General features: G+C 45.0%; 1 protein-coding gene across 4 annotated transcripts in view; it reads left to right on the forward strand.

The window, feature by feature from the left end:
- RNF185 (ring finger protein 185) overlaps positions 1 to 27,180 on the forward strand; it is a 64,161-nt gene extending 36,981 nt beyond the window's left edge. For 3 of the 4 annotated variants that reach the window (XM_069215062.1, XM_069215060.1, XM_069215061.1), the window contains 6 exons: positions 6,836 to 7,056; positions 11,109 to 11,127; positions 13,769 to 13,881; positions 14,178 to 14,232; positions 23,059 to 23,176; positions 24,633 to 27,180. In XM_069215062.1, coding sequence (XP_069071163.1) covers positions 6,887 to 7,056; positions 11,109 to 11,127; positions 13,769 to 13,881; positions 14,178 to 14,232; positions 23,059 to 23,176; positions 24,633 to 24,730 — 573 coding nt within the window. In that variant the 5' untranslated portion in view covers positions 6,836 to 6,886 and the 3' untranslated portion in view covers positions 24,731 to 27,180. Of the gene's footprint in view, positions 1 to 5,803; positions 6,033 to 6,835; positions 7,057 to 11,108; positions 11,128 to 13,768; positions 13,882 to 14,177; positions 14,233 to 23,058; positions 23,177 to 24,632 lie in introns of those variants that run through there. The other variant, XM_069215064.1, reaches the window with a different exon arrangement.
- Positions 27,181 to 27,639: the final 459 nt, after the last annotated feature.

Below are 27,639 nucleotides of genomic sequence, written 5' to 3' on the forward strand. Positions count from 1 at the left end.
ACTGCTCCCTGTTGCCTCTTCCAGAGTTATGTTTTCTAGCTAATACCTTTTTGTTGCTTAACAAAAAAATCCTTTAAAATAGTACATATGCATAATTACAAACAAGCGCAATGGAGCAGCAACTTCAGCCATTGGTTCCCTGCGGTATAAATGAATGAATGCATTTTGCCCAATCACAATCTTGCCACCCACCTAGAAAATAGTCCCCTTCAGAGCCAGCGGTGCCAGGGACTTGGAGGCGAATGCGACTTTCTTTCATCCCAATTTACATGTTTTTTTTGTTTTTGTTTTTCTTTATTTTTTTATTTTTTTATTTCTGTGGGTCCAGCAGCTCTCAAACACTGACACTGGGCCCTCGCTACTGCTTGAATTACTTTGCTTCCCATGTGGATTCTGAAATCAGTGGCCACCTATAAATGGACTTCGAAGCCATTCAGTAATGGCCAGCCTTTGGTGGCCCTCCTTTAATGGGCTTCAAAACCATTAAAAGTTGGCGGTCTATGCATGTACATTCAGGGGCAGACACTTTGAATGTTATTTATAAAAGTGTTACAAAAAACATTCAAAGATGGCTGTGCTTGCGTCTGGGCAGATGCGAGGCTATTGTTTCATGCATTTTTTTTATTTTTTTATTTATTTTTACAAAGTTTAGCAAAGACAAGTATTGGCAAAGCCAGAAATACTCTGCAGCCAACGCCACACCTACGTGGGTTAGCCTATGCTTGGAGTATATTGTTAGCAATTTTTTCACTGACCGAGTTTCAGCATGCTTATTGAACGATTTGTGAATGTCTTCTCTTGGTACTGTTGGGCCTCCAGTCCAGACTTCTGTCTCTTTTGGATTTGGCCCTGCCTTGTTCATATGTTTAATTGTCTACATCACATCTACACTCAGCCCAGTGTGAAGATGAAGTCCTTGGGTCTCGCTTTACGTGATTTCTGGTGCAGATTTGATCTGTAGTCTTCTTGAATGTCTAATATCTCCTATTTCTGCTGGTTAACCTTCTCAGTGCATTAAAGGTCCACACACCCCTCTTGTTTCTTGGCGTCTGATGCTGTGCCTCATATTACATTGTTCCAGAGGGTTCTTCTGTGCTAAAACTGCAGATAATGGCTTTTATTACTCTGTCCTGAGATTTTTACTGCTCACCTGGTCATCTCAGACCCAATTACTTCCCTTAGTATCTGGCTGTGGTGAATGGTGTAGCTTACCTACACAGGGGAAGCTCTCTGGGGCTTCTCTGTCCCAAAGGTATGGCTTGGCACTTGGCTTCAAGAAAAAGCTTCCCATACCTTATCCAGATTTTACACTGCTCCCTCAGACTTCTGCATCCCATGGACGTCCCCCATTCTGTGGGCATATCTTGGCACCTGGCTTCAAGAAGTAGCTTCCTGTCCCCTACCCAGGTATTGCACTGTGCCCTAGAGCTTCTGTCTCCATGGGCTTCTTCCCCTTTGAGGCCATGACTTGGCCCCTCGCTTCAAGAGTAGTTTCTTATACCATATACAGAGTTTGCACTGCTAACTTAGGATTCTGTCTCCTACGGGCTTCCCGCCCTTTGATATGACTTGGCGCCGGGCTTCAAGAAGTAGTTTCCTATACCCTACCCAGGTATTGCACTTCTACCTTAGGATTATCTCTCCTACAGGCTTCCCACCCTTTGATGATATGACTAGGCGCCTGGCTTCAAGAAGCAGCTTCCTATACCCTACCCAGGTATTGCACTGCTCCCTTGGGATTCTGTCTCCTATTGGTGTCCTCCTCTCTGCAGGTATGACTTGGTACCTGGCTTCAACAAGTAGGTTCCTATACCCTATCCAGACTTGCTCTGCTGCCTCGGGCTTCTGTCTTCCATGGACGCCTTCCCCTCTGTGGGTATATCTTTGCATCTGACTTCAAGAAATAGCTTTCTATACCCAACCCAGATTTTGCACTGCCCCCACGGCCTCCCCTGGGCTTCCTTCCTTCTGAGGCATGAGTTTGCGCCTGGCTGCTGTGAACAGTTTCTAGGATGTTTTCCATATTTTGTACTGCTCTCCAGGTCTTCTCCGCCCCAAAGGCCTGAATTGTTTGTCCTCTCTACCATTTGAGGTTTTTCGTCAAAACCTACTCATCTTTTCCCTTCTCCTCAGATATTAACTTTTGCAGGCGGTGATGTATCAGGGAGAGGGTTCAGCAGGTCTTGCTGACCGCTCGGTCATTCTTCCTCTATCTGTAGACCTGGTAGGGGGAGGCTTCAAGCTGATCATGTGGCCACAGACTAAGGTCATTTAGCTTTCCAGCAGACGTAGTGCTGTGCACGGAGCCCTGCCCTGCCTTTGCAATATATGTTCATCTACGGTTAGTATTAGGAAGTCATTTGGGCACCAGCTACAGCCAGCTATGAAAAACTGGCATGCTCGTGCTTTCAGTGGGCGTGTGGGACAGCGGTGGTGGGCGCGTAACCAAGTGGTCTCTCAGCCAACAGTTGCACTGCCTCACAGCTCTGTACATATCTTTAGTTAACACTGCTAAGAGTATGGTGTCCTTTAGAATGGACTGGGGAGTGCCAACACGGTAATCTTTGTTTATTGATTCGTCTATTGGCGATACCCTTCAAACCCAAGCTGTTGCATGGCCACGTTGTGCTGGCCTTTTAGTCTGTAGTGAGTGGGTGTGATTTAGAGCACCGAGTGTGAATTGAAGAACTTCTAGATACTTTGAGTGAGTGGTGAAGGACTAGTGACTATGGAAGGTAATAGGCTGAGTGCATAAGCTGTAAATTATTTGACTTCAGTGCAGGGTTCTTGCCCTGTGCAGCATTGTGCATTAAAATAGCTGGGTTTTGGGGGAGGTCTTTCAAGTTCAATGTCCTTTCAGTTCAATTTATACTTCAATAAAATTCCATATAAAAAATCCCAGACCGAGGCCATCCCTACCGACGCCCACCCCCCCCCAAATTTGCCTCTTCAGTGTTGGTTGTGATAAGTGTGTGTAGTACAAACTGTCATACTTCCGATTCGTCTCTACTCCCCACAACTCAGTTTTGAGCAATCTCATACTAGTGAACAGCGTCTGGTCTGGCTGACTCAAGTGCTCTTAAGACTGAAATTCTGTCCTAGGAGGAGCTTCCTGGCACAGACCAGGTCTAGGAGGCAAGGTTCTGTGTTGTGACATGTTACCTATTCTCCACTGGGACACCCAAAGTGTTGCATTTGTGACACCTGCCTCGTGGGAATGGGACTAATCCTCATTCACTCTGCCAGCTGGTAACACATTTTGTGTGATTTGTTCCTTAAGGGACCAAGCATTAGCAAATGTAGACTATGGGATGCCACGCAACACAGCCATATTTTAAAGGTAGCTCGGTTGCATGAGTGCCATTTTTGGGGAAAAGAAGTGAGGCTATTCGGATTGTGAAAAGAAGATTAAAATGGTACTTATTGAAGTGGGAGCTAAGTTGTTAACATGAAGGTAGCATCAAGAGACTGAGCATAAGAGACATTAAATGTGAGAATAAGAGGTGAGAATTGGTGAGGCTGGAGGTAGAATATTCAAGTTTGTCAACCATTTTGCTTCCCTCTATCCATTGTATGATCTACGTGCAACTCGAAAATGAATAATTTTCTAAAATCACTTCTGATTTGTGCGCTTTTACATCACTATAAAATTCACCACTTCCCTGAAAACCATGGTATTTTTTCTTTAATCTAGCCTAGGGGACAAGCTGAGCACTCATTCATAGGGCTGAAGGAATGTTAAAAGTTGCAAATCTTGTGTATAGAACTTAAATAACATTATAATGATAATATTTTGCAGAGGTTGCACAGTGATACAATTCGTAAATCTAAAGTGCCAATTTTTGTGTGTGTGTTTGTGTGTGTTTTTTTTTTTATTTTTTTATTTTTTTTAATATAGTACTAAAAATATTTTAAAAAGCATGTTTAAGTGAGATCCCATTTAGCTGCTCTCATTTCTATATTGCCACTTATCAACTAGGTGGTAACGTATTGCAGGCTTTATCCATCAGCTTTCTATCTTTGTGGTATTTTAACGCTATAGCGCCACAATTCCTTTCTCGGTGTACATTTATGGCCTTTCAAACAGCTCAGTGCTTGTATGGCCCTGCAGCAGAGATTTGTGAGTAACCTGAGTGTCTGCTCACATTTTCATAAGTTTAGTTGGAGAACAATAGGTCGAAAACCTACGGAAACAAAGGTGTGCCTTGTTTTTGAAAGTACCCTTTCATTATTGTGTACATATTTATGGACCTTTCATTTGAGTTCATATTCATGCGCTTGTCTGGCAGTTTCTGGGACCCTGAACTTAGTCTAATTTTGCGTTTATTTGAAAGTGAGCCTCTTCGATGCGCTGCGTTTTTAAATGCTACCATTTAGATGAACTTAATTCCCCCAGCAGGTCACTAAGCACTGCAGGCCAGACAGCTTTAGAAAGATTAAAACGTAATCGTTAAGGATCTTGCAATAAAATCCCAAGAAGCTTGTATATACAAGCTTATACAGGGTGGATGTCCATTTAGAGTCGACCCAAGACTGTCAGAAAACTGCCCGGCTCATGCAGTCTGAGGCATTGTGCAGCTGTCGACTTGCGGCAACCCCTCAGGGACGCGAGGGAACATGATGTAACTGAATGAAAAGCTCTGCAGCGATAAATGGTACCTCCTCGCTCAACCTGACTCCACTACAGGTGATCGCGTTATATTCAGGAGGTACTAGGGAGAGCCCTCTCCTACTCCACCAGAGGTGATCACGTTGTACTCCGGACTCTACAGGTGATCGCGTTATATTCAGGAGGTACTAGGGAGAGCCCTCTCCTACTCCACCAGAGGTGATAACATTGTACTCAGGACGTACAAGGGAGCCTTCTACTACAGGTGATCGCATTGTACTCAGGACGTACAAGGGAGCCCTCACTGACCATACTACAGGTGATCCTGTGTACTCAGGACATACAAGTAAGCCCTCACTAACTCTACAGGTGATCGCATTGTACTCAGGACGTACAAGGGAGCCCTCACCGACCCTACTACAGGTGATCCTGTAGTACTCAGGACGTTCAAAGGAGCCCTCACTGACCCTACTACAGGTGATCCTGTGTACTCAGGACATACAAGTAAGCCCTCACTAACTCTACAGGTGATCAGGTGATCCTGTAGTACTCAGGACGTACAAGGGAGCCCTCACCGACCCTACTACAGGTGATCCTGTAGTACTCAGGACATACAAGTAAGCCCTCACTAACTCTATAGGTGATCGCATTGTACTCAGGACGTCAAGGAAGCCCTCACTGATTCCACTACAGGTGATCGCATTATACTCGGGACATACAAGGAAGCCCTCACTGACTCCACTACAGGAGATCGCATTGTACTCAGGACGTACAAGGGAGCAATCACTGACTAAACTACAAGTGATCGTGTTGCATTCAGGGCGTACAACGCAGCTCTCAACAACTCTACAGGTGACCACACCAACTACAGGACATACAAGGGAGATCTGGTCAGTTTGACTTCAGGCTATCGCACTGGCTTCAATACGTGCTAGGAAGCTCTCCCCCACTTTGATTGTGCTGGCTGCAGGAGATGCAAGGGCACTGTTAGTTTTACTGCACGTGATCGAGTTGCCTTCAGGGCACAGGGGGGCGCCCTTGCACCACTTCAATGCATATGATTGCTCTGGCTTCAGGAGATTCAGGGGTGCTGTCACCAGTTTCACGGCAGATGATTGTGCTGTCTTTAGGACATACAAGGGAGCACTCACCTTACCCCTCTACGGGTGACTGCACGCGCTTCAGGTGACACAAGGGAACTGTCAGCAGTTTCACTGCAGGTGACTGCACGCGCTTCAGGTGACACAAGGGAACTGTCTTCCGTTCCGGTGCAGATGATAAGCTCTCACCGAGTTAAGGGCGTGTAAGGGTGCCCTCACCCCGGTACCCTCCAAGTGCTGCACACTGACTTCAGGACGCAATAATCCATTGTTCTGCTTCATTCTTTCTGCCAGCAACTAACACACTTCTGCCTGCAGGTTTGGTAAGCTCTTCTCATATTCCTTTGCATGTTCTAGGGTCCATGGTAGTTAGTCAGGCAGACGCCTTCTTGAAAGATTGGTTAGATTGTACGAAGAAAGGCTCATTGCTGCTACTGTAATAAAAATGTATATTATGATGAGGCTATTTATGCATTTAAATTCTGCTCATCATCCCACCACCTATTAGGTACAGTAAAAACAGACGTATATGATGGTGTGCCCGTAGTATTGTGTGTGAAGCGGATAAGCTGGACAAGAACCCAACTATCTGGTCTCTCTTCGCAGCGCTTTAACTGATAAGCAAACTTTGTGTCCTGTTGAGAAACTATTGCCTGCCTGAAGTTTATTCCTGGTGGAGTTAAAGTAGAATAAGTGACGCAGCCAAGAAAAATGTAGACGACTTAAAGAAGGCAGAGCGGAGACTTCTCTTCCTCAGGAGCTAGCACATGATCAGAGCTTGCTCTGCATAAATACTCTGGCCCTGTCACCAGACTATGTTCTGGGAACCATGATATCCTGTAGCATAAGTGAAACTGCACGTCTAATGCCTAGCTTCACTGTTCTGCTCCCTGGAGTGTACATTAAAGCAGGGAGCATTGCTTCATTACAGGAGGCCTACTTTCTGAGCACTGCCTCTCTAAACTCCCTGACGGGGTTTGGGCTGGGTGGGGGGTGGTAGAGGAGGGGCATTTGCAGGTGAGGGAGGGAAGGAATTTTAGCAGTCTTGGCATGTATGTCTTGAATGTTTAAATTGTCAGAGTATTAAAGCCAGCTTGCACATACAATCTTCATCTTTGTTTTCCAGGGGGAGCGGCCATCCCTTTCCTCTCCTCGGTCCTGGCCCTGACCACCGAGGATGGCGAGCGCAGGGCCTAGCACATCCGCGGCGGCTGACAACTCCAACACAGGGGGCGCCAGCAGCAATGGCTCAGCCGAGAGCTCCAATCAGGACAGCACCTTCGAGTGTAACATTTGCTTGGACACTGCCAAGGATGCTGTGATTAGTCTATGTGGACATCTTTTCTGGTGCGTATGTGCACAGAGGTTTATGGTAGACAAAGGGCGGGCCTGGGGCAGGTTAAGGGATGTAGCCTTTACATGCTCTTTGCCATATTTGGGCTTAAACCTCTACTGTTTTAAATGAAAGGCTACTGTCAGGTTGAAGTATCTGTGCTTCATTTTCAAAGAGCGACTTTGCGACTCTCCCAGCAGAGAGAGGGGGTGGGGGGCTAGATGATAAAATAATAATTGGAAAAAAAAACCAAAAACTTACCATTCCGCTGCCTGTCGCCTCGCTCCTCTGCTCTCCTGGTGTGCCAACAGTCCCTGGGACACCAGCACAGACTCCCTCATGCAATCCTGCTGCCTCTCTCATGCTCTGCCTAGAATGAGAGCAGTATCTGGATTGCTCTGAACAATTGGTCTGCTTCTCAGACTGTGTACAGGGGTTTGTGCAGTTTCTCCAAGCTGGCTGTTCAGCACAGCCGAATTGGAGAAACCTAAGTGCGTGTGTTGACCGGCACACTCAGTGCAGGCCACTGGATTTAAGAGGCAGAATCCAGACTACTCATCCTTGGCAACATTTAATAGTACTGGCAAGGGGCTTCTCAGCAAAACTTTGGGCCACTGCACTCCTTTTATTCCAAAGTAAACACTGGCGGTGAGTGCGTCCACTAGGGACGGAGTGGCTTTCGGGTGCCTGCCCACATATCGATGCCAGGGCCCATCCTTTTCACTGTCTTTACCAGTGAATGCAAAGGGCTGGAGGCAAAATATGTTTTCTTCCCACTGACTCCTGTTCATCCTTCTGTTATTTAAGTACTCTTGGAGATGAACACAGGAGAATTTCAGGGTTGTGTCGTCTGCAGTGAATCAACCTGTCGCCAAGAAACAGGCATGGGTCCCTTTTATTATGATAAGCTTGGTAGTAATACACCAGATTTTAAATCCGACATATATTGGTAGGAATAAACTCAATTCTTACAACATTGATTGCACTTAATCTCTGTCATTGAAGCCCATCAAAGGCCTGGCTGTAAAAATCCTGTGATCTTTGAAGTCGAGGGAGCCCACATTTGAGTAATCCAGGGGAAATTGAATGATCATCGGGCTGTTAACTGTGCCCCTATTGAGAATACCGGTCTTGATGCTTTGCGCCTAGAGTGTCCAAGCACTAATGCTGCGTGGTGAATAATTGTGGGTTGAGTGATGGGGCTGAGGGGTCTATGGGCAGAGGGAAGTTTGACTCTCTATGGCAGTCTCTTGGTGCTACAGTGTATTCCATTTATTGTCGCTGTTTATCTGTTTGCTTTACTTGCAATTCAAATATTTTGTTAAAAAAAAAAAAAAGATTGCACCTTATTAACACGTGTATAAGCAACTAAACGAAAAACAGCATATAGCAGCGAGGTGCAAATACTGTGACTGTGCTCAGGACAAAAGATGCACACATGTATGTGACTTGCACAGATCAGGTGGGACAGAACAGTGATGCTGGTGGTACAGGCCTTTTGTGGCTAGACTCTGTCCAGAAATCATTTCCCTAGAGACCATATGTAAAAATAGCTTGGACTTCAACCAACCTGGAGTTCGAAAGAGACCTCCTGAGCAACGAGAACTACCAGTTTATTTCTCTCTGTGAGTGGAGGGAGGGGCAGTAGCCTGGATAAAACAGCAGCATGGAGAGAGCGTGCAGGGAGCCCACCTTATGACCATAGGTTTTGAGGGAATGAACTTCAGTTAGTTAAGCTTATCCAGTAGTTGGTGGTTGCCATCCATGCAGCGTTCAAGTTTTTTTTTTTTGTTTTTTTTTGCTCTGTGGTGGTGAGGAGTTGCCCAGATATTGGGTACCATCACCCGAAATATACACTGATGGCTCCTTAGGAGTTGAGAAGAGCTACCGGTGCAATAGTTTGGGGCAGTAGAGCAGAGTCATGGGCACCACAGCACTCTAGTGGGGCAATCCCATCGCAGACGAGCTACCCAGCAAAAGTAACCCGCACCACTCCAAGGAGGTGTCTGCAGTTGCAAGTTTAGGAGAAATCTCCTAAAAAAGTACCATATCTTCAAGGAAGTTCTGTGGAGAATCAATGGATTAGGCATGTGTACTCTCTAGCAGTGTATGGCCTCTGTATACGTCTTAGAGACAGTTTAGTACAGCAAGGGTACAGTCGGACAGGCAAGCATGTAGTTGTACTCAAGGCGGCCATGCAGTGTGAGATCTGACTGGAGGGAGAGGGTGCAGCACCAGGACCACATCACTGATGGCGAGGATTTAAAAGGATGCACTTGTACTCCAGGCAAACACAGGACAGCAATCGAAGTGTAAGAGAACAGAAGGAGCTGAAGTTAAATTATGGTTGGGAATGTATTGCACCAAGATTTGAAATTCTGACCTAAGAAAAAATCAGACTTTGCTTGTCTATACAAGCCCTATGCCCCATGTGACCAATATGTTTGTGTTGTAATTTGCAGTCCCTGCCAAGGGAAAGCCTGCAGGGCAGCAGGAAGTTTGTTTTTGTGACTCTGGAGGGCATATGGCATCGGATTTAAGATGAAACCTTTCTCTAGGGCAGGGGGTGTCCTGTGTTGGGCAACCAGTTCTCAGTGGAATGGCTGATTGTGTAATTGTCTGCTTGAGCTGCTAGCATAGATGCTTTTGGTTAAAGGTTTCTGTGTCCAGTCCAAGATCTCTCAAACATTCATCTGTGTAATAATCCTCTAAGCAGAGCAAGTAAAACAGGTTTACGCTCCCGTTGCTGTTAAAGAAGTTAATGCGTTGGGCATTGCTCTGGTGATCCTTAGCGGAACTAATTTACTGGGAGTAATTACCAAAATAGCGACATTGAGAGTGGATTTGTGAAACTGTCCTTGTTGAGCTTGAATTTGTATTGTTGCAAAACACATAGCATTGGGCGGGACTGTGAGGGACATGATGGGGGAATTTCCCTAGTAAAGACATAAAAGAACGGTGTATGTCTTGGTGGATGGGAGGGCACAGACATCCATGCAGCCTGGATTCAGAACCAACCTCTAAAAACAGTCTTCGAGGTGCATCTTTACGTCCTCTAGCTCAGCAAAGGAAAAGCTTCAGATCTCCCTTATAAGGGGTGTTTGCGGTGCCTAAAGAAGCCATCAGTATTCCCACTGAGGAAGAGGTGAGCTGGTAAGTCGTCTTACGCTGGAGAATGTAGATGCCATAACTCTGTTGGGAAGGAGAGGTCACCCCCACCGGAGACGTGGAAGGTTCAGACCTCAGAATGGCCCTGCTTTCTTCCCGATAGGGAGGTTCTAACTATCCACTTCTTGGGTGAAAACACCTTTCCACGGTAAGTGGCAGTGGAGTGTGGGGCCCTTTCACTAGCAATGCAGATAGGAGGTATCCCGGTCCTATTACGAGGTAGTGGATCGGTCCTTGCCTTTAGCTCGCTTCATTGTTTTTTCTGCCTGTTTTCACTGGGATTTTCAGGGTTTATATTTTGCGAGATTGTTTCTAACGCCCCCTGACGGTGCCCTCCGCAAAGACCCCGGAGTGTTTCTTGTGTCCTGAGCCCAGGCTGGCGGAGTCTTGCACACTTCCTCTCACACTGGTGCATACTTGAGAAGTCGCCTCTGTCCCGTTTGCTTGGTTTTCTCTGGTGTTCAGTTTTGGGACTCTGGTTTGGTTTCCTAGCCTGCTGTTGTGTCTCTTGGCTGGTTTCAGCCTGGTTTCCGGTTCTTACCTGGCTGTTGTTTGTGTCGGTCAGAAACGGCTGAGGTTTCTCTGCTGCCTTTACTCTGGTTTAGGATCTTCTAACTCCAGTGGAACTTTTTTTCCAATTCCTCATCTGGTTTTGTGTCACCTGGCTCGCTTCTACTTTCTTTACGCGTGGTACGTGTGACTGTTCTTTCCGTAGCTAGTCTGGTGCTGAACCTCGAGACTGCAGCCGCTCAGGGGGGGTCGGCTGCTGTTCTAGTCTGTTTATGCTGACCTGACCCTAATCAGCCTCGTTGTGTTGCTGCAAGAGACTTGTACACTAACATATTTTTCTCTCCTCTCTCTCCCTGACCTGTGCTTGCTCTCCTGGGAACGCTGACAGTTGGCCTTGTTTGCATCAGGTAAGACGTCGATTTTTGTTGTTGTTTTATTTGTTCTGCCCTGTTGTTGAGCGTTCTTTTCCCACAGGGTGCTCCATCGTACAGCGATGTCCACACACAGCTGACCCTTGCACCGTCTCACCCGCAGCTCAATATCCACATAGATCTGACCCTTGCACAGTCTCATTCACAGCACGATGTCCACATAGCTGACCCTTGCACAGTCAGAGTCCCTACCATGTGTGCTGACTTTGTGGCCTTCTGGCAGCTTGCTTAGAGACCGTGAATTACTAGAAACGGTCTCTTTCACCACCTGGGATAGAGTGAACAGTCCACAGTGCAGCACTGACCTCTAGTAGCCAGCTTTGGTATTACAGTCAGAGGAGAATCAACAGCCTACGTTACAGCCACAGGATGTTTGTTAGGGAACAAGGAGAGAGATGTCCCAAAGGATTCTCAGTGGGAATCTCCCTCATTGTTTGATGAGAGTGACAGTCCATCAGATGCCCTCTGTGACTCTTTCATTGGCTTGTAGAGGACAGTGTCAGTGCATCAGATGTCCTGTAACACCCTAGCTCTGTTTCCCTTACTGTCTACCACATTTTCGGTGTGTCTCGAAAGTCCAAGCAATAAATAAAGATTTCTTTAAATTCTGTGTTTATCTTGTCACATTTGCTGTTGCTTTAAAAACAGAGGTCAGATGTCAGGCTATGTGTTCTGACAAATTGCTTTGCAGCCAGAGAAAGAAATGTAAGGTGAATTATGTGACAGTCTTTTGGGAAGTGTGAAAGGAAAGGCTGTAGGATGTCATTTTTGTAACACACAACAACATGTAAATACCTTTAAATGAACGGTATACAATCAGCAGTTAGGAAAGAAAAAATAAAGGCCATTTTTCTGAAGTGTGATGGAAACAAAGATTTTAATAGAATCAAAACAAATTAGGGCAATTATGATAAATATTCAATGAAACAGTATTTACACACAGCGTTTTATGTATAATATAGTTCTATCAGTAAAACTGCAGGTTGGTGCAAATTTAGTGGCCATTTCAGTGGAAAATGTGCCTTGTGTAAAAGGCTTTTCACTACCACACACTGCTTTAGTTACATTAAAAATAAAGGCACATCCCATGTCCATTAAAGCTAGATGGGTTGTGAATATTTGTTCTAAAAATTGGGTTGTGATTCTAAAAAGTTTGGGAAGCACTGCCCTAGCTCATTGACATGGAAAGGAGAGTGACCATGTATTGGATGTCATTTAGCACTTTAGCTCATTTGCTTGAGAGGAGAGTGACTGTCCATTGGATGTCCTAGAACGCTTTGTCTCATTGGCTTGGAAAGGAGAGTGACAGTACATTGGATGTCCTGTAGCACTCCATCTCATTGTTTTGGAGAGGAGAGTGTCATTGTGTATCAGATGTCTTGGAGCACTCTAACTTGTTGGCTTGGAGAGAAGAGTGACTGTCTGTTGGATGTCCTATAATCACCCTGTCTCATTGGCTTGGGCAGGAGCCTGACAGTGCATCTGGTATCCAGTGGCGCTCTCGTTAATAGTCATGGGGAAGACAGTGCATAGATATTCTTTCACTCACTCCTTCATTGGCTCGGTGAGAGAGGTGCCAGTGCATTGGGATGTTCTGTATCACCCACTCTTGTTGGCTTGGAGAGGAGAGTGCCAGTGCATGGCCTGGCTTCCCATTGCCTTGGAGCCAATGCCACCTGGCATGTGATAACTGAGCATGGAATGTTCCCGAGATTCAGCCTCTGCTTCATTGGCTTCTTGAGAAGGCCCCCTCTGCTGGCTGCTTCTGGCGATGCCTCTTACCGTAAAATCAAAGCATTGAGAAAAATGTAACTTTTTGCACCCAAAAGGACCTGTTGCCCATTTATTCATAAATGGTGATTGAAGGGGGGAAGTTGTAACACTACATCTTGACCGAAAGAATAGCAATTGGATATATAGGTCTCCGAACCTCGTAGTGGGACTTGTCTGTGCCTAAGATAAAATGGCAGGTTTCTGCCACAGGCACATGCGGTTTCCCTGAAAGGCTGGTATATTTGGATGCAACACACGACTGATCCTCCTCAGTCCTCACTGGCCTTTCAGAGAAACCTTCCAATTTCTCAACAGCTCAGTGAGCTTTTGCTTGTACACATGGAATGATAAACCGAAGAAGCAATAACAGAAATTATGGGACAAAGAGAAGTGGGAAAAATATGATTAAGTTGTTGTGATGAAAAAAGTCATCCTGTTTTGTTCGGAGTGCTTTATATAAAACAAATTTTTACGTTTTGACATATTTGATTCTCCTTCAGGGAGTGCTTATAGGGATGAAGGGGGTCACTGCATGGCATGCCTGTGTATAAAAACCTCTTAGTGAAAAAGCCTGCGTCGCTAACCATTCACTTTATTCTGAAAAAATAAATCCAATCCCCTGGGCATGATGCGATAGACCACAGATCCTAACCTTGGTAGCCTGTCGTAGCAGTCGCTGTCTCTGTAGTTCACGTTCATTGATGCCTTCCCCTGCCATGGGTTCTTTTGTAATGCTTTTGTTGAGACTAGTTGCTTCTGCTGCTGTTGTGAAAGTGCTGTTTATCTCTTAGCTGCTTGTTGTGTCCTTTCTACTGAAATCCTTCTCTGATGTTTGTTATTACAGTGGCTGGAGACCCGGCCCAACCGGCAAGTCTGCCCTGTATGTAAAGCCGGCATCAGCAGAGAAAAAGTTATTCCACTTTACGGAAGAGGTAGTACTGGACAGCAGGACCCCAGGTAAGCCGGGGTCTGCTTGGCTGCATTATATGGATATGACTGTGAGAGGGAAAGCACAGGAAAAAGGGAGGATATGTTCATGGAGTGTGGTGACACTACTGGGTTCATCCATTTTTAAGAGTGTTCATGTAATGCACTTGAATGTTTGATCTTTGGCAGTGAAATGGAGGTGGTGATGAGTGCAAAAAAACATGACTAGTTGTTTGCAGGAGCATGTGTTTGATGACAGGTTTGGTGTGGGGAGAAATGTTCTGCCGCACAGCTGACCTCTGATGTCAATGCTTCTTCCTCCACAGAGAGAAAACCCCTCCTCGGCCACAAGGACAGAGGCCGGAGCCTGAAAATAGAGGGGTAAGTAGGGACCAGTGGATTAGGGGGTGGTTGGGCTTTCCCCGTAACAGATGGTTTGATTGTTTCTCTGTGTGCTTGAAGTTGTGGGAGAAGAGGGATGAGTTTTCAGCTGTCGGACAGTGCCTGCAGCAGCCAGTATGGTAAGAGATTCTTTGTAGCGCTTCATCTCTGTAGCAGGCTGTAATACTAGGGAGTGGGACCAGGTGTGTGGAAGCCTATCCCCATGTCAAATTGAAGTGAACTGAATGTTAATATCACACTAAATAGCACCAAAAGACCCCCTCCAAAGCATTTACTGAACTACAGCGACACCCAACAGATATTTTGGGTAGGAGCAGCTGACTGTCCTTTATTTCTCAACATTGGCAGTTAATACTCAGATGAGAAATATTGTAAACTTTGTACCTAAGGCTTTTGGGGAATAGAATGGGTTGAGTTGGTTAGTTGGGTTTGTTTGTTTGATAGGTGCAACCTCCAATGTGGGTCACTGTATCTCCAGCTGCCTTTAAACATAGACATTCAAAGTCTGCCTATAAAATAGGCCTTACTGATCCAATTATTTTTTTTGCAAGGCCTGACTTCTCAGTTCTGCCCGTTAGGCTAGCAAGACCACCTTAAAGAGCCCTATCTGATACTTTCTGAACAAGACCACTGCAGTGTCACCTTAACCAGACTATCCAGATCCCTCCTGGACAGACCACCATTCATATCACTGCTAGCCAGATGACTGACTAGAGCCCTGTTAGGCCACAGTCTAGAGTCCTACTAGTCAGATTGCTGTCCAGACCCCTCCTGACAAGACCACCGTACAGTGCCCTGCTAGCCAGGCTACTGCATAGAGACCTCTGCGATCCATACCTAACAAGGACTATAAACTCCTTGACATGTAAGCCATCTACTATGATGCAGACAATGCCAGATTACTTATATGTTGCCCTTTGTTTTGAACACGTAGTCAGACTACTCTGCCCATGTGCTGAACTAGTACTGTTACACCTCTTCAGAGGCTTTTGTAAGGGCCAGAGAGTGGGGTTAGCTCGGTCCTTAAGAAATCTGCAATGCCCACCATTCCATCTCAAGAAGATGGGCATATGCCGTACAGTATTTAAGTTACACTTGAGACGGGCAGAGACATTTTGATTAGTTACAAGGGACTCAGAGCCCATTCATTGCTTACCATCGCTTGATGATCTCTTCTTGTATATGGTGCTGCCCTGTAGCATGGTCCACGGGCTGCTTCCTTTTCCTTACTCCGTGTCTTTCTGCTGCTCATGCTTTAATAATTACTTTTTAGGTCGAGCGCAAGTGCTCTGACGTACTGTAATCTATCTGTGGGCTTTTAACCACGCTTACTGCATGACCATCACTATCCCTCGTTCATAGACCTGCCTTCCAAAAATCCTTTATCATCGTTGCTAAATGCTTTACATTTGTCCCTCCTTAGGTTGGTTTTGTTACCGCCTTGCCATCGACCCTGTTAGATGGATAATTGCATGATTGCTGATACGTTTGTGAGCAAACTTCTTTTTCCTTTTGTGTCTCTCCTTCGTGCTCACGGCGGCCATGGCGCTTTTGAATCAGCTCGCTCATGTCAACTGTTTTACTTTTAATTTTCAATTTATGTAGCAAGAAAAGTCCAGTTAGGAACTTACAACGCTAATAGCTCTAACTTGAGCAAACGCGTGACCCATTGCAAATACTTGTTATATTTTTGTGGAAGCACTCCAGAAGAGTGTATGTTGCTTGTCCTTGCTTGCCCTCCTCCCTCTTTCATTGACTGTACTCTGTCCGTCATGTTACTTGCCCCATTCCGCCCTCCTCTCCCTGCCCATCGTGTTGCTTGTTTCCTTCTGCCCTCTTCCTGCTGTCTTTGTTGGTCCTGCCATCTCCCTCATTCTGTTGCTTTTCCCATCCCCGGGCATTGTTGCATGCCCTGTCCTCCATCCTCATCCTCTGTTGTTGCTTGGCCCTGTCCCCCTCCTCAGTTGTTGCTTGCAAGTCCCTCTGTCCTTTGTTGCCCGCCCCCCGCATTGTTGCAATCCACATTCAACCAGCCCTCTCCCACGTTGTTGCTTGCTCCACCCCTCCTGCCAGAAGAAAAAGTGATATTACAATGCCAGCTTTGACCACATCCCAGCACCATTTTGTTTTGCTAACTTTCAGCCATGCTGCGAAGCAGTCATGCTGCTTTATAACATGACAAAAACACATTGATAAAGCCGGTCTCTTGCATAAATAAGACCAATGCCCGTTTTATAGATGAATATCCTTGCCATGCACCGCAAAACCATGTTCCCAGACTTGTACACATACAATATTTAACTGGGCACAAATGTTCATATATTAACTCATGTATTCTTTGGACAGTAGGAGGTGTAAGCAACATATTTCATGTCAGGAAGCCAAGTAGTTAAGTCCTGCCAAGTAGTAAGAGCTAGATTGCGTGCAGTATTTGTCTGTCCTCATGCCCTTTGATTCTGCTGCTGGTGACTGAAAACATATCATTCATAAAAATCTATACTATACGTCAAACAATGTAACTTGTTTTATTTAGAAACTGGCGTGTATAACCTAGTTGATTTTGTTTATTTTTTACACCTCCATGGCTTGCAGTTTCCTAAGGCTGAGGTCCTTACTGCTCGATTCTGAAAGTTACCCTTCCATTCTGTTTCCATACCAGAAAGCGATGGAAGGAGCAAAGCTCGTATTCTTAGGATTCTTATTAAACAAGGGGACTTGTGCCTTTGCAAGCTTCAGCACCTAGTTGTACGTTGGAGTACATATTTTCATATTTACTTGGTGTCTGATTATTCTGCACATTATTTCTACTTCAGTATAACTTTCAGTAAAGCCTGCTTCAATACTGCTTTATCATACCAATGTTTTTCATATATCTTCAATGTCCCTGATTGCTGAACATGGTTTAAAACCTGTATGTTCCATGAGACAACATTACTGTAGATGGTAAGTTGACTATTGTCGACAGGGGCATATAAGGGCAAGATCTGTCCTCCTGAGGAAAGGTTCACCTCCATCATACAGATATTGGGCAGTCCGATGCCTGTAAATACTTTCTCTGAAACTGCTCAGTCTTTTGCACCCTGTCGCATTTGGAAGATTAAGACCTGCTCTTGGTACCTCTGGAGATGGCCAGCTCAAGAGGTCCCCTAAAGTATCCATCCTGCCTCCACTGCATTCACACCTACTCAGATATGGTTGTCTATCATTTTAACACTCATTATTGGTACTACTTAACTTTTAAAATTTATTTTGTGGTTGCAGTTCTCTCTGAAGAGTGGCAGTGTATTTGAAGCTTTTTGCTCTTGGTTCTCCAAGGTGGTCCAAAGGGCTAACCTCTTGCTTTATTTAAGGTGATTTAGCACTTTCATCTACTACTGGTAGTTTTGGTTTCACGGTTTTAGGCTTTGCGTCCTACCTCCAGCTTTCAAGGAAAGCGTTTCTTCCTTGCTGCCTGAAGTTGATCTTCTCTGGTCCATAGCACTAAGGATCAGTATGTCTCAGATCATCTATGGGAACTTTGTCCAAATGATTTTTTTATTCTGTATTATCTTCCTACATAATTAAGACTTGTTCCACTTCTAGGGTTTGCAGCTATGTGACTTAGGTTGGCAACGAAACAGTGTATTCACCTTTGTCAATGCTGCTACGACCACGATGCTATTATCTAATCTCAGAGTGTTTGTGGTATTCTTTATAGAAACTTTCTTTTTCAGTGATGTGACCGTGTTTAGCTTAGTTTTAACTTGGGCACTGTGTGCCCTGTTTCCTCTGCTTTGCTGACTTTCTCTTTTAAGGTTTCTGATGGATGGAGATCAACCTTGTGTTTCTGTTCACACTATATATTGTATACCAAAATCGTGAGACTAAGAAGCTGACCTCAAGGAGGTCAGATCTCTAGTTTGATTCTTAGAGTTGGCACAAAGAAGCAAAAAGGTCCATGTTCACCATCTCCTGAACTTTTCTTTCTTGACTCCTTTGTTGAGCTAATTATCTCCAGCTCTTTTCATTCTCTTCAAAGTACCAGCAGCACCGCCTCCTCCCCACCTTGTAATAGTAGTCATGGGGGATAGCTGAAATCTGTCTTTTCAGGAAGAGCAAGTGTGTCTGTAAATCTCTGGTCCTGCTTCACAAGCTTCGGTTCATTGGTGGTCTTCCTCCAGATCTCCTCGTCTCACTAAGGCTGGTAAGCAGCAATGTCCCAAACTAGCCCAGACCACTGCTACTTTCACTCTGCTAAAAAGGAGCAAAGTATATAGGGGTGCATTGTTACACATTGTTCTCCTATGGTCCTTTGACTTTACAAAGTAAAAACAACGCTTTCTTGAGAGTACTGTGGTCCTAGGAGAAGACACTGTTGACACAATCTACATATGTTTTCAGCTAACTAGAGAAAGCTTGAAATTGAGCAGCAACCATGTGCTTTTTCTGTAATCTGGTAAGAGACCAGTACCAAAGAGTAATCATTTACTGTTACACAGACACATCCTGGAGTCCTTCCTGACTGCACACATATTAATGTTACTTTGTGAAACCCAGTTTATACATAAGGTAATTTCTCAGGAATCAACCCTTAAGTTAAGCAGTTGTAGAGAGATGGAAACATAATCCCTCCTGCTGAACTTGTTTTTATTTTTTTATTTAGACAGACCAGATTCAACTATATTAACATTACCTAATGCTGCCCTGAGAGACAAATATGTCTTCATCAGATTGGAGCTGAGAGAATCATCTCCAAAGTGTTGTAATTATTTAATATTTGACGAGTCCTAGAAATGAGAAGTTTAAATTATTTGGAAATATCCAAAGGCTCAAACAGCATCCCAGAGGGAATTGTTTTCTGCTCTCATACTGAAGGCAAACCTGAACATTGGCGGTTGTTCCCTTTCACCAAAACAAAAGGTCTTCAGAAAATCCCATTTGCAGAAGATGGATTAAAGGATAACCCGATTAATGTGCCATTCATAATTAGCACGGCATGATCTGCTCAAATGATCCTGCTCTAGATTGCATTTACACTCCAGATAAATGCCATGACACAGATATTGTTTTTGAAGTACACAGTCCCATACTCGAAAGGTTAACAGGCACATGGAATGAGGAAGTAAATCTCCATTGTTCAAATACAATATTGTGTTATCTATCAGAATGCAACTTTCCCTATGAATACTCGGGATGTATTTGGAGGCGCATTGCTTATGTTGACTACAGTGCATGGGTCCATTTCCTGCTGGTCAGCTCTCAAGAAGTAGTGAGAGCAGTAGTTGAATTACTTAGTTATCTGTGGAGTCAGTGACTGAAAAGATTGATGGATTCCCAAAGCCACAACAGAACAGTGAAAACAACTTTGTTTGATAATGAGACAATTCTTTGTGATTCTTGTAGTTCAACCCAGTGAAGAGCCAGATAGTGTTGGAAGACGTATGGTTTCATGTGTGGCAGTGGAGCCAAGGCTTGCAGGAGGCACTGAGTCCTAGAAACATCTGAAATGACCATACTAAGATTTCAGATATTGTTATGGAGTGTTTTATCATTTACCTGCAGAGTTTCGACTCTCGGGACAGTTGACCTTTCTGATAGAGGTGTCATGCAAAGGTGTTATACATTCAATCCTCACACTTCCTTCAAGAAACCTAGGGCCTTTGCGACTTTATGAAGAAAGTTGCACATGAACTATAGATTCTTGGCTACCTCGCCTTGACATTGCTTTTACTAGCCAGTTACGTTGGTAAGGCCACCTTTACAAGTACCCTTGCTTCCATGTTGAGGCTGGATGGGTAGCAACTGTACAGGTAGTTATCACCATTTACAGCAAACCTTTTATCCTGCTGATACTCCTGTATGAAGGTAAGCATGCTGGAGGTCTACAGATGATAACCAGTCCAGTCCACTTGATGCAACGCTACTACAGTTTGCATCAGAGCAAACAGGAGGAAGCAGTCTACTGGGACCAATTGGTTCACTTTGCTCAGGCTTGAGTACTAGGCATTATGCCTCTTCTTAGTACCAATGAAGAACCTGGAATGAAATTCCTAGTAGGAGTGACCATATCCTGTAGACGATCTGCTAGACTAAACACCAGTATAAGGCATAATTATTGAGAATTACCTCTAGAACTCGTTGGGTTGCTAGGGAAAGTGGCAGATGGTTTCTGATAAACATGCAATCCTAGAGATGCAGTCAACATGACCTCGAGCCACGTTCGGTACAACGTTTTCACATTATAAGAGGGACAGAAATGTAGAAAGGGGACCACGCTGCCACCTATCTCCAGTGTCAAAGGGAGGAGTAAAATTAGGAGACTCCTTCACCATTATTAAAATTTAAGATGGAAGTCCCAGATGTAAAAAGCATTTGTATAGTCTCAAATACTGAGATTCGGAATTTGCAACCACAAAAATGTGTTTTCTCTTGTACAACTCGAATTTTTGGAGTTGCTAAACTTTCACTGACAACTAAAATGGGGTTCTGGCCCCATACCAAATTGCGAAATTTAGAAGGAGTGTGTTGTAAGTGTTCTTTCCATTTTCAGATTTTGTATGCAATGTATTAATGTTTCCCAGCTGATATTCTGTCTCAGAACTTTGAAAATGCACTGCCTCTTGAGTTGGGAATGTTTACTCGTTCATCCTTCTTGAATATTAAATAAAAAAGACAAAAAGTATTTTGGGGAGTAGGTAGTGGTCCAGGGAACCACTGCCACACCTGGAACTTAAAATATATCCCTGATTCCTTCAAGTAAAATGTGCACGTTAACCAAACAAAAAAGGCTTACTTTATTGAAAGTCAATCACACAGATGATGGTCTGCTAACCCTAGCCGTCACTATCACGGCTACGGCATTTCCAAACACAATTTGTAACCTACTTCATCGATATTCATGAGGTAGGTCAAATTACGACCCACTCCAAATAGGAATTTGACAAACCATCTCATTAGTACCTATCTCGGTTAGTCAGATTCTTTACTGATCTGAAAAATACCGTTAATAAAATAGACCAGTTTTTTGGCAACCAGTAAATAGTGCATCTGTCTCGAAGTCTTTTCAGCAAGGGATCATTTACTGCCTCAGACCCTGCCACTGATAATTTCCACAATAACTGGAACACGGAACACCATCTTGTCCTGTGTGCGGTATCTGGCACGGATACACAGCAGTCATCCAGGTGGGCCCTTGAGACCCAGATGTTTCTTCAGAGTGACTTGTGTAAGTCCAAATGCACTCTTGGAATTTGTCATTAAAGTTCTTTACCTTTACACCTAACATTGAATTCTTTCCTAAATCACATTGGTTTTGGGTTTCAAATACCTAATCAAATAAGTAAGCCAAGATCTAGCAGTTTAGTTATACAAAGAACTTTCCGATCGATTGGCTTGAGTGTTTAATCCCACATATAGCGTGTATTATGTTTGCATGTTTTTCTTACGTTTGATTGCCATGCTGTCTTTAAGAATTGTAAAGCTGCCTTTTGTGAAGGTTTCTGCTTTGTTGTTTACACTGTGCTGTAAATTATTTAAGTGCACCAGTACGAGTCCAGTTTCACAAAAGTCAATAAACTGACAGGGGTGAGGCTCAATTTCAGACCCAAAGTTTTTTTAGTCGTTCTGCACAGGTCCGTGATGTTTGTCAATGGGCTGTCCTGCACGTAGAGTGTAGAGGGGATCAAAACAGGGAAACTATAGAGAATAATGAGGACAGAAGGTGAAATATAAGCTGATGAAAGGATTGCAGTTTGCGGTGTAACTGCTCCACTGTTCCCCAGGGAATCCTCCCGCTCCTCAGACTAAGGAGTCCTGTGGGAGGTCATTAAAGTATATGTCGGTGCCAGGGTGCAGCAGCTCTTTAGCCTTCATGTTCCCTGTACCGGTTTCCTTCTTATTAAATGTGCCACATCTTTTAAATAGCTATATTAAATAGACCTCCTCTATATAGCAGTACAGATGGCGAGAGTGTGAATACCCTCCTTATAGCCCGTTAATTAAGTTATTTTAATAGACTGCCAGCATGGTGCCTGTTCTGAGTTTTGCTCAGTGGGAACCATTGCATATTTCGGATAGTAACCCTTGAAGAGTGCGTCCTATATATTGCCAAGGTATACTAATGTGTAATCTTGATAAACCGCTCTGGAAGCTTGCGTCTGATGTCCTTCCATTGTGCCCTGCCTCTGGTGGTCTGCCAGTGGGACATGCCTCTCATGGGTCTGCCAGTGGGGCATGCCTCTCATGGGTCTGCCAGTGGGGCATGCCTCTGGGTAGTCTGCCAGCTATGTGTGCCTCAAGGGCAGGGTGGTGATGACTGATAGTTGTGGCAGTTTCCTGTATGGATGTGCTTCTGGCGGCCTGCCACTTGAGCTTGCCTCCAGGTGGCCTTCCATAGAGGTGTACATCTCGTTGCTACCCCTGTGTGGATTACTCTAGGTCAGTGGTCTTCAAACTTTTTAATACCGGCCCCCCCAGTTGAAAAATAAAAATCATTGCCCCCCCCCCCTCAGAAATGTTCATAATTATTTTAGAAAGATGGCAATGTTTAAATATATCTAAACCTATTTAATCATTGCAGATAAGTAGTTACCTTTTTAAAACTGCGATAACATGCTTCTGCTTAAAACAAAGGCATGTTATCTGTATAATATTTCTTTTGGCCAGAGTTTGGTGCCCCCCGGGATCACTTGAGGCCCCCCAGTTTGAAGACTTCTGCTCTAGGTGGTCTGCTACTGAAGTGTGCTTTGGTTGTCTGACAGGGGCCGTCCGAGGTGGACTACCATTTTATTTCTACTTTTCTCACCATCGTTTTTGCTTCCTTTTCAGGGCTTCCAGGGCTTTGGCTTCGGAGATGGTGGTTTCCAGATGTCCTTTGGCATTGGTGCTTTTCCCTTCGGTATTTTTGCAACAGCATTTAATATCAATGATGGACGGCCTCCTCCAGGTAATGAAATGGCAGACATTGACTTGGTCTGTTACTGGAGTGCCTGAAGTCAATTTGTTTATGTAGCCCTGCGTTTTCAGTTTGTTTGGGAACCTCTACTCCATTGTTGTTACGGTTTGTGACAGTCCGTCTGCATGAGTGTATTTGCATGCAGTGGAGCTCTGGTTGTTGGCTGCACATGTGTGGATTGTGCTTCTAGTGTTACGTTGTTAGTAAAGCGCCTAAAGCAGCCAGAGGCAACCTCAAAGTGCTAGAAAGTAAAGAGGGATTGAAGAAAGGCCTTGTTAATAGAAAGGTCTGCCGCACCTTCTGGAGGGGTGGTGGTGCATAATGGGTAGCCAACCTTGGGTGCCTGGTTGTTGGGATAGGAAGGTATGCTGTAAGGCAGGGACAGTAGCAGCAACAAGTAGGGAGTGAGTAAGGTTGGGAGATTGAAATGGGAGGTGAACAGTGCCTATGAAAGGGCCCGAGTTCTGGTAAGGAGTAAATGTTCTCTTGTGTATGAGAAGATCCTGGCCATTGACCATTATACGTCTGTTTTGCACGACATCCTGGCCATTTGTCTGGACCTACTTTTGGCATGGGGTCCCCAGGCTGTAATTGTTGGCGCTGTGTCTGCATTTGACTTGAAATCTAGGCCATCCTCCCTACTTTGTGTGTGGAGTGAGGTCCTATTCATGCTACCGATGTGTGGGATGAGGTGCTGGTCATTGACTCTATCTGTATCTTTGTCATTGGCTCTAGCCATTTCTTAAACTAGATTTATTTAGAGTTGACTGAGGTCTTGTTAATTTTTTCCAAACAAGATGTCTCTTATTTCTACCCCATTGTTGGATGAGGTCATTGTCTGGTGACTGTGGCTTTATGTCCTGTTCTTTGGCCTTTATATGTAGAATATGTCCCTTGCTGTGAGTACGGCCTCTTGAGTGGAGTCAGGAGACATAGGTGCATATCAATCACTCTTCCTTCATATACATTAAGACCCTGGGTGTTCGTGTTACCTCGTGGGTGCGATTACTTGCAGGGTATTCGTTCTTCTCTCATATGATCTGAGGTCATGGCTACTGGATCCATTTAAAACATCCTCCAGGTTGTTTGATCATCCGGTATGAAAAGAAGCCAAAGTTGTTGTTCCCGCATGGGGTGGAAAGAGGTCCTGGTCATTTGCACTGCCTCCAAATAAAGTGTGTGCTAGTCCATTTCCTGTGCCGTTGTACGGAAGGTACTCCAAGTAATTGGTACTGCTATGTGAGATGTCCTGGCTCTGGGCGGTTGGGGTTGACCTGTGTCTAATTATGTGCAGCACGAGTCCTGCATCCTAGCCTTGAGGTGACACTATTTGCCTAAGGGTCTTGATGTATGTGCAATCGGAACTGTCACACTGGTTTGGTTGTAGGTGTTGTGATTTAACTTCCTGTGTAGATGTGCAGTGACATGATCTTACTTTGCTTTCCAGCTGTCCCGGGAACACCACAGTATGTTGATGAGCAGTTCCTGTCCCGCCTCTTCCTGTTTGTGGCATTGGTGATCATGTTCTGGCTGCTGATTGCATAGCCAGCATCTCGCCCCACAGAGCGCAAACTATATCAAGGTTGGCACTGGACTATGAGCTGGCCACTATGTTGTACATCCCTCCACATAACCATATCTCGTCTGTTTCCCCCACCCGCCCCGCGTTCAACATGTTCTCAATCACTGCTGCTGTTAACCCTGGTATCCAGGCTTTTGGCGTAGGCGGCAACTTTGACACAAATTTCTTCCTTAGTGGAGATTTATGATCACATACTGCAGTGAGGAAAATCACAGCTCAGCACAGACACACAACCAGACACAGTGGATCCACCGCATCAGCACAAAACCACGTTGAATAGACACAACCCAGCACACCACTATCGTCTGTCTCTGGCACAAGAAGCCAAACAGTTCAGCAAAGATCTCCTCGCAATGGAATCTGAAATGTGAGCTTGGGAGTAATCGATGTGCTCAAGGGAGCGCAAAATTGTTATTTGAGTGATCACCATACTTGGACCTGGAAAGATCCAGTTCCACGGCTGACTCCTTTGGAGAGGGAAAGGGAAGATTGTGCACCTTGGAGAAAACCTCAGCACAGACGGAGTGTGGAATCGGACTGAATGGGACATATACACACCTCAGCAAGCACAACACTTAAGGCCGATGACACACAGTTAGACCCAAGTCTAGGGTAGGATGATAGAGGACATTCACAGCAGAGTGTGGTAGCTGCACTACAGGCCCAGATTGTAGGGCTCTGCATTGTCCAGAAGGAGCCAACCTACAGCAAGACAGGCCGTGTCGCTGTGGTCTGGGAACAGAGCTATTGGAAGCTAGCAAGGATGCAGAAGTGGATAAGGTGTGGAGTAGCTCCGTTCTGGTTTTTCACACAGGAAGGCTATTGTTTTGTGCCTTGTGCAGGCGTGGTGTATCTGAGTTTCAGCCTTCTTGTTGGTCCAAAAATCCTGTATACATTTGCATGATTGAGCTCTCGCTCTGAAAAATGACTTTCTGTCCTTTGTGGGATCCTGTGAGAGCAATGATGTGTGTTAATGCAGTCCGCTGCACAGGAACTGAACAGGCGGTTTGTAGAACTTTGTGCAGTTACCACTGAGAGTTCCCAGATGATGTCCTGCAGGGGTTACAGCTCTGTGGTCCATCTTCCGAAGTAAACAGCATTGCCATCTCTTGCACCCTGTTCAGATGTTGTTGCACAGTTCAAGGCTGTGCTTCTCAGTTTTACGCCTAAAATAGTGTAGGAGAAGAGTTGAAGGAAATCCTGAAGCATGGAGGTCTGGAAGTGGCGGAATGAACTGCTGACGGTGTGTGTTTGCTGCTTCTGCAGGACCTGCCTCTAGTCTGGTGGCATAAATGGTTCTCGTATGTACAGTGTAGCGGTACTTCAGGAGTGAGACGATATGGCCAGCAGTATTCGTGCTCCAAGTCCTGCAGAGCTTGTACCTTTTGTGATCCAGAATTAAATTGATGGGCTCGCAGTGCAGGTGCTTAGAGCCCAGGCCAGGTGCCAGCATGCATTAAAGTATATTAAAATATTTCCCACGATTGAGCCTGTCGCTCCTGTGTGGGCTTCTCCCAGCAGGTGCACCATTGGGAAACATAGGCTACATACGATTGAACCATGAATGGTCCATTGAGGACTCTATAAAATCATATATTGGCCACTTGCGGGGCGCTCAGATCTTCTACTGCCCTGTAAGCGCAGAGGGAACTGCAGGGGCACCTTGTGTGTGGGGGGGGGGGCCTAACTGCTTCTGTTGTGTCACTATCTACCATCGGGGGTTGATCCAGGGAGGTGTAAGCGCCTGTTTTGACCGTGAAAGTACAGTAATCCTGGTGGCTGCATTCAGAGAGGTCTAGTGATTCAGCGCCCTCTTTGTCGTGAGTCACACTGCTGGAATGCATGCACTCCAGAGCACCACAATAGTATCCACATTTGCCCTGCTTTACTTTACATATTTTGCTGACTGTGTGGTCCCAGAGTTCTGTCCCTGCATCTCAGCAACTCCCACAGCAGCACAGTTCTGTGCCTGGACTAGGATTCGTTTTGCCTGTACTCCTTTTAATTCCGCTCTCCATATTTTAACATTTGCAAAATTCTGATTTTAAAAAAGGATTGGTGCTGGTTTCATCTCTTTCGCTGGCCTTCTGTTTTTTGTATTTTAAACTCTTACTTTTGACCTTAACTTTTGGACGGAAACCAGCTCTGAGCATGAGTGCTGACTTAGGTGGCGTTGTGGCTGCTTTTCTGTGTGTGCTGCGGAACGCCTTGATCCTGCATTTGTTACTGTTCCCATCATGTGGCTCGTGCCCTGTTCCTGTCTATCAAGGTGGAAGAGTTGGCCTTTTTGCACATGAGGAATCCTGCTGTGGCATCCCACACTTTTAGCCACGGCCTGACCTGCTCAGTTGCCTCACTTGCCAAGTATTCTGAAGTTTCAAATGAACTACAATAAAAACACGTATTTTGAAAAGTCTTTGTTTATTCTTTTCAGCAGCATGCAGGAAGCTGGTGGCCTCAGGTAGCACAAGGGATCGTGTTAGCAGCTTTGCCTGACAGTATTGGGGTACTGGTGTGGCTGTATGCCCCCACTGTATCTCCTGGAGACTCGAGGTGTGATATAGACTCGGTAAACACAGTGTTTAGTACCAAGGTCTAGCAGGGAAGGCATTTGGTTGTCGGAGCCAGTGAAACGCACCATTCTTTGGTATTTCACTGCACTCCTATTTAGGCAGCATGCAGGCACCCCTGACGAGAACGAATACACTGAAGAGATCACAGCTGTAAGTAATTAGATAAATGGCTGCAAAACTATTTGTTCTGTGAGTAAATTGAACTGTAAAACAACTGACATGTAGGTGAATTGAAGTGGGTCTACCATGATGCAGTGCACGAGTACAAAGGTCAGCATGTGAGAGTGAACCACACCTGT

This window comes from Pleurodeles waltl, chromosome 11 (assembly GCF_031143425.1).
Source record: "Pleurodeles waltl isolate 20211129_DDA chromosome 11, aPleWal1.hap1.20221129, whole genome shotgun sequence".
NCBI lineage: Eukaryota > Metazoa > Chordata > Amphibia > Caudata > Salamandridae > Pleurodeles > Pleurodeles waltl.